This window comes from Euprymna scolopes, chromosome 27 (genome assembly GCF_053919585.1).
Source record: "Euprymna scolopes isolate OS-2025 chromosome 27, ASM5391958v1, whole genome shotgun sequence".
Taxonomy (NCBI): Eukaryota; Metazoa; Mollusca; class Cephalopoda; order Sepiida; family Sepiolidae; genus Euprymna; species Euprymna scolopes.
Window position 1 is genome coordinate 39,205,043 of NC_136508.1, and position 11,333 is coordinate 39,216,375.

Here is an 11,333-nt window from a genome sequence, read left to right on the forward strand (position 1 = left end):
ATTAATTTTTCATTGAAATTGCATTCATTTTTCTTTCAATTAATTTTCTATTAAAATTGCATTCATTTTTTTCAATTAATTTTTCATTGAAATTGCATTCATTTTTTTTATCAATTAAGTTTTTATTAAAATTGTTTTCAATTTTTTTAAATTAATTTTTTCATTGAATTTTGCATTTTGTTTTCAATTATTTTTCATTGAATTTGTTTTACATTAACAGAACACTAGCTCATAGATTCTTATTTATAAAATTATTACATTCACAAAATATCTACAGTAATTAGATAATTTAATTTTATACTTTTTATAATACGTCTACTTTTTTTATAAATAATACAATCACATATAACTAACCTGCAATTGCATAAAATGCTAAAATCAAACCATTCGATATCTGGTTCCCGGTCCCCTGTAAAACATTGCTATGTATAATTATACAAGTCTGATTTCCATAAAGAAATACTTGCTGAGATCAAACTGCAAATCAAAAAAGAATTTATAATGCACTCAAAAGAGTTGAAATTAATTTTACTGAAATAAGACTTCTTCTAAAATTGTTATCCGTTTAAAGGTTTGACTTCATCCAAGAAACGGGGCATAAGTCGTACGTCTTTTGTGCCCTAAATTCCATTTTAAGAAGCCGGAATAGCAATGCATGACACAGTTGAAACAGCGTCTCAAATTCTCGATTCAACAGAAATGTTAATTTGGGACGCTGAAAATGTACATTGTTGAAAAATCGTCCAATATTTCGCATTTCAATAGATGAAAAAATAATTTGGGACGCTGAAAACGTGCACAGTTATGAAAAGCGTCCCAAATTCTTGTTTCAATAAATGAAAATTAATTTGAGACGCTGAAAACGTGTAAGGTTAAAACAGTGTCCCAAAATTTTCGTTTCAATAGATGAAAAGTTAATTTGGGATGCTGAGAACATACAGAGAAGTTCCTCTAAAGATGTTATCCATTTACAGGTATGACTCCTTATCCAACAATGGGACCCCAGGAAGTTAGTGAAAAAGTTGTGACTGGTTACAGGATGCCACAACCACCACAATGCAGTGCGGAATTGTAAGTGTTTGCTTCTTATTGTTTTTTTTTTTATCTTTTTTTTAATCCAGATTTTTTGCTGGAATTTGTATTTTGTGTTTGCCTTTCATTACAATGTTCTCAACCAAACATCCGTCAGCAATTCAAAAAGTCGATCAATGTCTTCAATTCAGTCTCAAAAGACAATGGATACACCCTGTAAGGGTAGCTACGTCAGTAATTGTGCAGCAAGGTTTGCACAATCCCCAACCACACCTCTCCTGAATCGGCACTGCTTGAGTCCAGTGGCAAGGAGAAGTGCTAGATAACTGGAAACAATGTTGGGATAAGCGGAGAGCACATACCACACCTGGAATTCCCAAATGGTCCCCCATTTTTATACTGACCAGGCTCAACGTTGCTGAACTTTGGTGATCTAACGAGAACTGGTATGTCAACTTGATTATGCTGTATCAGCAAATCAAAAATTAAAAAAAAGCAGTTATTGACAAAATATAACTAATCACCCCAAGGAAAATACCTTCGATCTAGCTACTTGTAGCAAAATCCCACTCGTTAACCATATTTTTATTATGATAGCTTCTTTCCTTGTTTTGGGAATTCCTTTCCTATTTCCCCAATCGTATGCAGAAGTTAAATGTAATGTGAACAAACGTCCTGTTATCCAACTCACCACACCAGTTGTCACCCTATAAATCTGGTCCCTATAAATATACAAAGAAGGATAAATAACGACCTGGCCAGAGATAGATTACTTTGGAAGTCAATTTCTTAAAGCCGTCCAATGCATCTCAGCATGTAAAACAGTCATTAAACTGAATTATGATGATGAGGCCACAAAAAAATTATGATGATGAGGCCACAAAAAAAATTATGATGATGAGGCCACAAAAAAAATTATGATGATGAGGCCACAAAAAAAATTATGATGATGAGGCCACAAAAAAAATTATGATGATGAGGCCACAAAAAAAATATGATGATGAGGCCACAAAAAAAATTATGATGATGAGGCCACAAAAAAAAATTATGATGATGAGGCCACAAAAAAAATTATGATGATGAGGCCACAAAAATATTATGATGATGAGGCCACAAAAAAAATTATGATGATGAGGCCACAAAAAAAATTATGATGATGAGGCCACAAAAAAAATTATGATGATGAGGCCACAAAAAAAATTATGATGATGAGGCCACAAAAAAAATTATGATGATGAGGCCACAAAAAAAATTATGATGATGAGGCCACAAAAAAAATTATGATGATGAGGCCACAAAAAAAATTATGATGATGAGGCCACAAAAAAATTATGATGATGAGGCCACAAAAAAAATTATGATGATGAGGCCACAAAAAAAATTATGATGATGAGGCCACAAAAAAAATTATGATGATGAGGCCACAAAAAAAATTATGATGATGAGGCCACAAAAAAAATTATGATGATGAGGCCACAAAAAAATTATGATGATGAGGCCACAAAAAAAATTATGATGATGAGGCCACAAAAAAATTATGATGATGAGGCCACAAAAAAAATTATGATGATGAGGCCACAAAAAAAATTATGATGATGAGGCCACAAAAAAAATTATGATGATGAGGCCACAAAAAAAATTATGATGATGAGGCCACAAAAAAAATTATGATGATGAGGCCACAAAAAAAATTATGATGATGAGGCCACAAAAAAAATTATGATGATGAGGCCACAAAAAAAATTATGATGATGAGGCCACAAAAAAAATTATGATGATGGGGCCACAAAAAAATTATGATGATGAGGCCACAAAAAAAATTATGATGATGAGGCCACAAAAAAATTATGATGATGAGGCCACAAAAAAAATTATGATGATGAGGCCACAAAAAAAATTATGATGATGAGGCCACAAAAAAAATTATGATGATGAGGCCACAAAAAAAATTATGATGATGAGGCCACAAAAAAAATTATGATGATGAGGCCACAAAAAAAATTATGATGATGAGGCCACAAAAAAAATTATGATGATGAGGCCACAAAAAAAATTATGATGATGAGGCCACAAAAAAAATTATGATGATGAGGCCACAAAAAAAATTATGATGATGAGGCCACAAAAAAAATTATGATGATGAGGCCACAAAAAAAATTATGATGATGAGGCCACAAAAAAAATTATGATGATGAGGCCACAAAAAAAAAAAAAATACAACAATCTATAATATAAATCTCATCTGTCTGTTTAAATGTATGTATATATGTATGTATGTATATATGTATGTATGTATATATGTATGTATGTATGTATATATGTATGTATGTATATATGTATGTATGTATGTATGTATATATGTATGTATGTATGTATGTATGCCAGCCTGCCTAAAACTTTCAATAAAGGCGACGGATTTTCACGAGATCAGTATCGTTTTGATGCTCGACCCTTCGGACGACAAATGGAAAAATTGGCTAAAAGCATTAATTCATTCGCCCTCAACTGGGCACTTTTCTATAGAGAGGGGCCAATTATTTTCGAAAGTCATCCCCTCTTTTCGATTGACTAGCCTTAATTTAAACCTTTGCCACTTCTGGTTTGGCGATGGACGCAACGACAAAGACGTCACGTTTTTTTTTCTTTTTTCACATTCTTTTCCCCCTTCGCGGTATGGGTTCGAGCCTGCCTGCCTGCTTACTACCACTTTTTTTGCTCAACACAAACCTCCAAATACCTGGGAAACACCGGGCACCCAGCCTAGTATTATATAAAGTGCATTTGTCTGTATGTCCAGCTAAAATTTGAAAAATACATTATAAACATTCACAAAGTTGTTGCTTTTTTTTTTTTTAATCAACGTAACCGCAGATGTATAATGTCTATTTATATAGTAATAAAAAAAAAAAAAAGAGATTCATTATTTGAGGGTTAAATGTTCATTTATATCATTTAATGTTATCAAGATGTGCACACGTCTTTTAATATTATTATATAAAGGGAAGTAACTCTACATTTTAAACAAAGTTATTTCCCTTCTACTAACTTGAGTTGTGTGTGTGTGTGTGTGGAGAAAGGAATGGGCTAGGCGAAGAAGAGAGAGAGGGGGGGAACGAGTAAGAGGGAAAGAGAGAGAGATAGAAGTTATGTTACATTCTGCCCCAGACAATGCTGGGTAGCATTGTTAGTGTTATATCAAGTGAGGAGTGTCTGATGTGTTTTTCGACTGATGAGAAATTTTAGTTTCAAATAAATAAAAGATTAACTGTTTCTTTCTTTTTTTTTTTATTTCCTTCTCAGATATGGGTTGCTGTTGTCATGTTGGCAGTCCGTTCCTGCCAATCGGCCATCGTTGGAGGAACTGCATCACTTGATGAAGAACATGTCACGTGTACATTCAGATCACATCCTCTTTGAGAAAATGCCCGAATATCAAAGATCGTCTCCTTACGACCAACTTGACAGTGACTTGTAAACATCTCATACAAAATGGGAGGCAACTTTTTTTCTTTTCTTTTTTACTTTCCTTAAGAGTTGAATTTCTGCGATCCCTAACTGACTTGGTACGACTACAAGGGGTTAAAAAGAAAAAGACTGGAAGAATTGAGAGAAATTTTATGTTGAGGCTCATTAGTTTTACTCGTGCATTCAATCCGCTGCCCTATACAAGCCAGTACAATCATTGACAAATTATAAAAGTATATATTGTCTAGATAACAAAAGTTTTAAAATGGGAAGACAAATATATTTTTTTAGGTTTTATAGCCTACTAGCACACTACCTGGCTATGCGCGGTCGAATCATACGATTAAATATGATATTTTAATTTATGCAGATTTCATCTTTATTATTAAAGTGCCAATTCGCTACTGATTATTATATTGCATCCAATGTATAGTAATTATTTTAAAAGTAAAAAAGAAAAAATATAACTTGGGTAATATCGGCTAGAATCAAAACCAAAACATATCTTATTCTGATCTAAGTCCATATGCATATAAAAAGTTTTAAAGATATAACTATATATTTGCGTATGCATACAAATATGATGTTTAGCTGACTGCCAAGTTCCATTTTTTTCTTCTTCTCAATTTTGACCCCTAAGTGGCTATTTTTACTGGCTAAAGGCCAAATCGACTTTGTTCCATGAGTCCAAATCCCCTATCTATCAAGTTTCATGTGTTTAGACCAAAAATTAAAAAAATTGCATCGTTTTAATGCTTCATTAACTTATCATTATCTTAAAATTACTATTCTAGAAGCATACATGGAATAATATATATCTTTATATATATATATATATATATATATATAATTTGAGGTTGCTATTTTTCAAAAGTAGGGTAACAAGTGAAATATAACGAGGTTTATACAAGAGTGCTCAATACGGAAGTAGAGCAAGATACATTTTAAATTTGTCTTTACATAAGCAGTAGTTTGTTGCTACACAGTCATGAAGGGTTGTTGCCTGATGAGGTCTCTAGTTAATAAATACTAGTAGACCGAAACATGCTCATGACTGTGTAACAACAAACTACTGCTTATGTAAAGAAAAATTTTATATATATATATATATATATATATATATATATATATATATATATAAACGTTAATATATTTCTATGTATAGAATTTACATTCTTTTTTACTTGGGAGTCACCGCTTATCAAGGCTCGAAGGCCACTCGAGGATAAAGGTTAATGAATGTAAGGTGGTAGTGTAGTGTAGTAAGGTGGTTGTTAATGGTGTAAATTGGGTAGAATTTGATTTTTTTATGGTGACGGCTCAACAAGAAGTTGTTTACATTGGACTTGAAGGCTATGATATTGAGGTTAACTGAGAAGCAGACCAGCGGTACAGTGTTATATACATGATATTATGTTATATATATCATGGCTCAACAAGAACTTGTTTTCATTGGAGGTGAAGGTTACCTTGTTTACATCTAAATATATTAAACTATCCTTATAAGATTTGAAACAAAGCTGCTATGTGTAAGAAGCCATAATGTGCGCTATATTTAGTTTAAGCCAATGGGAACAAAGAGGAGGTGAAATCTCTTTAAACAAATATAGATAACTTCTTAAAGAAGCAATCTAAAAGAAACAATTTAAACAAGTTTTATTTTATACTTATGTAGAATACATGCAACAACAAAGAAAACATGAAAAGTAATTTAAACAGTTAATTTTTTTGCAAATGTTTTTTTTTAATTAATTTTTTTTATTCTGCCTAAGTAAAAATAAGTTGTTTTAATTATTTTGCATTTCACATTTGTAAAAAAATAAATAAATAAAATTGTTTCAATTATTTATTTTAAAAATATTAACCATTAAAGATTTTTCATTTGAAATTTCCGAGTTGTCAATTTGGTCTCATTTCGTTTGACAGTACGCTGGATCTAACTTATTGATTACCTGATCGTCGGCCATATTTCATACTCATCGTTAGCTATTTACACGAGACAAACATTTTAATCAGGATTTTCTCTTGTTCAGATGGGTACAGTAAATAAACTTTTAACTCGAAATGACCTCTAATGTACTAATGTATAGCATAAGAAACAGAAAAGAAATATTTGTAATGCTTTATTTTCTCACATAACCTCAACACGTTTTGAAGGGATTTTACCGATATTTTTGTTTATGAAGAATTTATACAGAAAAATATAAGAAAATAAATGACATTTTAGTATGCGCATTATTTAAAATCAAATAGTTTATTTTTGCTTCAAATGTATGCTTACCTTTTGTTCTAAAATAAAAGAAAACCCCTAAATTTTTTTAATAAAAGAAAATTACTGAATACATCGTTTTGAAACGGAAACCACACACACACAAAAAAAAAAATTAAATTAAAATAACTGAAAATAAAAAAAAAAAATAACCTCCGGTTTTAAACGCAAAATAAAATCAAAAATAAAAATGATAATTCAGCTTTAAAGAATATTTCTAAATTAAAACAAATATCACATTTAATAACATCGAGCTCATTGTAACTCTCAGAGTTAAAAAAAAAAATTACTTCCAGATTTCAAACAATTAAACTACGAGAGTTATTCCCCTTGGAAGTATTAGCTTAAAGGGAAATAACTCTCAGTTTAAACGCAACTGTGTTATTAATAATTAAAAACAAATTAAATCGAATTAAAAATAAACTAAATAAATTTTAAATAATATTTCTAAATAGTACAATTAAAACTATTCTATTGCAAGAAATAATTAACTAGATCGAGGTAATTATTAAAATAGATTGTCTTTAATGTAATATGCAAATGAGGTAACTTATTCAGTGCAGATTTTGTTTGTAAAATATTATATATAGAAACCACGCATGTATTTAAATGTGTAATCTCCTTTGATAGAAATATAACTGAATTATACATTTCTTTGGCTTAGAGAGATGTTATGTTCACACAAACCTCCTTAGCAAGAATTAGTCTAAAAAGGATATATATATATATATTGCTTTGACCATGGGGGTGGGGTTGTAGACACGAACGCGACTACTTTATATATATTGAGAGCGAGGGAGAGAAAGAAAAATGATAAGTTCTTCAAATTGCAATGGAATGTTAAGATAAGCGCCATTAAGTATTCATTCAGAATTTTGCTTAATTAGTGTCTGATGCAAATATAATCCCCCCTCCCAAAAACATAACATTTTAAATTGCTTCAAATAAATTAATATTTAAAGAATAGTTATCAATTGAGGTTCAAGACCAAACACAAAAATCGAACATATCTGAATCTTTATGAAGGGCTTCTACTTAATTTTTATGCAAAGAAGTAAAAATAAGATTAAACTTAATATAGCCTACATTACGGGCTCTCAAGCGTAGCAACTAAATTAAAAAAATTATTATGATTTTAATTATTTTAGGAATGAATCCTGTACATTTAAATACAGAAACATACACGTATATCTTTATCTATATAAATTGAAGTATGTACGTACACACAATATATAAAAATACATATATATATATATGATTACTTCATTTAATCACATAAATTAATATACGAAAGTATAATTTCATGCGTGAATTTTCAGTATTTACTTCAATAGTTCTCAATACGTAGGTAGAGCTAGGCAGTAAGTTATGAAAATATATATAGCAATTAAGCTACACAGAATATTCCGTATTTATATATATATATATATATATAAGATTTAGTGTTTTTTTTTATTTACTTATTTTTTATTAGCGATTCTCTTGCATTTAATTGTTACGCTTACATAAGCGTTGAGGGTGTTACCTGCCCTTTGCTTAATTGCATCACCCCCTTTTTTAGGAGGGGGGGTACGTATTTTTTTTGTTATCATTAATAATATAATTTTATTTATTAAATATTTTTTTCATGCACAAAAGTTATCCATCAACATGTGTTTCTGTGTATCACCCGTCATAAGATTGGGAGTTCGATCCTTGTTAAAAGTTTATCAATGCTGCGACAGGTGATACCCAGAAACACATATTCATGGATAACTTTTGCGCATGTAAAAAAATATTTTAATACATATTTAAACAAAAAATATTTAAATATTTAATAAATAAAATAAATAAAAATAATAATAATAATATATCTTTAAAGTGAAAATGTCTGTTTGTCTGTCTGTGTACATTTCCCTACAAAATAACTCTGTCAATTTTCAGTCTACAGACTCGAAATTTGACATACGGGAAATTTTTTTTTTATTATGTTTCGGCCAGAAATTTTGCTGTTAAGGGGTCAAAGTTCAACGATTTGACCCTTGAGAACTCTATCAAACTCCTCCGCCAATTTTGGGTCTAAACACTTGAAATTTTATATATATGTTACTTGGGCATGGATCTAACTTTGTAATTTGATTTGAACCCAAAACAATAAATGTTAAGGGGTCAAAGTTAAAAAAAAAAATTGATCTCTGCGGTCTCTAACAAATAAGTCAGCCAATTTTTGGTCTAAACATTTGAAATATTACATAAATTATATTCAGACATAGGGCAAGTTTTTTAATCGTTCTTTTACTGAAAATTTGGCTTCGAAAGGATCAAAATTCAAAAGATTTTACCTTTGCGGTCTCAAGCAAACTATTAAGCCAATTTTGGATCTAAACATTTGAAATTTTACATAAAAGGTATTCAGACATGCAGCAAGCGTTTTAATCAGTTTTGGGTGGAAAATTTAGCTGGCAAGAGGTCAAAGTTTATAGAGTTGACCTTTGCAGACTCTACCAAACTTCTCTGCCAATTTTGGGTCCAAACACTTGAAATTTTGGATGTAGGTTACTTGGACATGGGTCAAACATTTTAATTTAATTTTAGCCCAAAACAATAAATGCTAAGGGGTTAAAATTGGGGTCAAAGCTAAAAAACATTTGACATCTGCGGTCTCTACCAACTTTTCTCTGTGGTAGTTAAGGAAGACTATTATATAGAAAGGCATTACATATATATATTCACACTTTTTAATATATACATATACACAGAAAGTTATGAAAAGCACATAATGCTCGAGCAAAGCTGGGTGGAACTGCTAGTACATATATATATTATCAGTATCGTTTTAAAGTTCGACCTTTCATACGACAAATATCAAAAAATTGGCTAAAAACATTTATATCTTCCCCTTCAAATACGCACTTTTCTCCGAGGGGGGGGGGTCACTTTTTTCGCCGATATTTTTGAAAGTTATCTTCTCCTTTAGATTGTCTGGCCTTAATTTTAAAAAAATGTCGCTTCCGGTTTGGCGGTGGTTGTAACAGCATAAACGTTAGGTTTTACCCTGTTCTTTTCCTCCTTTGCGGTATGGGTTCGAGCCTGCCTTCCTACTACCACTTTTTTTTTTTTTTTTTTTGCTCAGCATACACATCCAAACACCCGGGCAACGTCGGGCTGAAATGCTAGTATATCTATAAAAGTGAACGTGTCGGTGTGTGTGTGTGTCTGTAAATTTCCCTCTCTGTCAAATTTTAGTCTAAAGACTTGAAATTTGATATGCAGGGTACTGAGATTTGGGAAAATCGATGTGATCGGTTTTTGGCCAGAAATTTGGCGATTAAGGGGTCAAAGTTCAACGATTTGACCTTTGAGAACTTTACCAAACTCCTCCGATAATTTTGGGTCTACACACTTGAAATTTTAGATATAGGTTCGTTGGACATGGATCTAACTTAATAACTTGACTTGAGCCAAAAACAATAAATTTTTAGGGGTGATAATAGGGGTCAAAATTAAAAAAAAATTTACCGTTTTTTTTTTTTGCTAAACATACACTTCCAAATACCCGGGCAACGCCGTGCACCCATGCTAGTATATATATAAAAGTGAACGTGTGTGCGTGTCTGTGTACATTTTCCTACGCAATAACTTTGTCAATTTTAAGTCTACAGACTCGAAATTTGATATACATGCTATGGAGATTTGGGAAAATCTTTGTAATCGGTTTTGGGCCAGACATTTGACTGTTAAGGAGTCAAAGTTCAACACATCCAAACACCCGGGCAACGTCGGGCTGAAATGCTAGTATATCTATAAAAGTGAACGTGTCGGTGTGTGTGTGTGTGTGTGTCTGTAAATTTCCCTCTCTGTCAAATTTTAGTCTAAAGACTTGAAATTTGATATGCAGGGTACTGAGATTTGGGAAAATCGATGTGAACGATTTGACCTTTGATAACTCTACCAAACTCCTCTGACAATTTTGGGTATAAACACTTAAAATTTTAGATATAGATTCCTTGGACATGGATCTAACTTAATAACTTGATTTCTTGATTTGACCCCAAAACAATAAATGTTATGGGGTCATAATAGGGGTCATAGTTAAAAAAAAAAATTGACCGCTTTTATTTTTTTTTTTTTGCTCAACATACACCTCCAAACACCCGCACAATGCCGCGCTGAAATGCTAGTACATACATATATATATATATCACATTAAATTACTACAATTACACCTATATAAACGGTAGTTCTTCAGCAGCAGCTAATGACTCTTGTATAAGGCACGGGTTAGAGGTCAAACAATCACTACCACTTGGTACCTCATTAGTATCTCTCAATCCAACCAGTCATATATATATATATATATATATATATATATATATATATATATATATATCTATTAAGTTCAGGTATATTTTTAACATGAACTAAAACCAATATTTCCTCAAAAGTGCTCAGTACATGTGTAGAGCTTTTATATAAAAAATACTGTAGAACCATGGGATACGGCATTAAAAATTAGTAACCAAATACAGTACAATATACAATACGCATGTATATAATCAAATAACATTATAAATAACACCATAAAGCG

General features: G+C 31.3%; 1 protein-coding gene across 1 annotated transcript in view; it reads left to right on the forward strand.

Moving 5' to 3' along the window:
* Window positions 1–5,236, forward strand: part of LOC145248700 (fibroblast growth factor receptor 2-like) — a 380,337-nt gene extending 375,101 nt beyond the window's left edge. Inside the window, exons 14-15 of the mRNA XM_080110355.1 lie at window positions 975–1,071; window positions 4,333–5,236. Coding sequence (XP_079966481.1) covers window positions 975–1,071; window positions 4,333–4,507 — 272 coding nt within the window. The 3' untranslated portion in view covers window positions 4,508–5,236. The remainder of the gene's footprint in view (window positions 1–974; window positions 1,072–4,332) is intronic.
* Window positions 5,237–11,333: the final 6,097 nt, after the last annotated feature.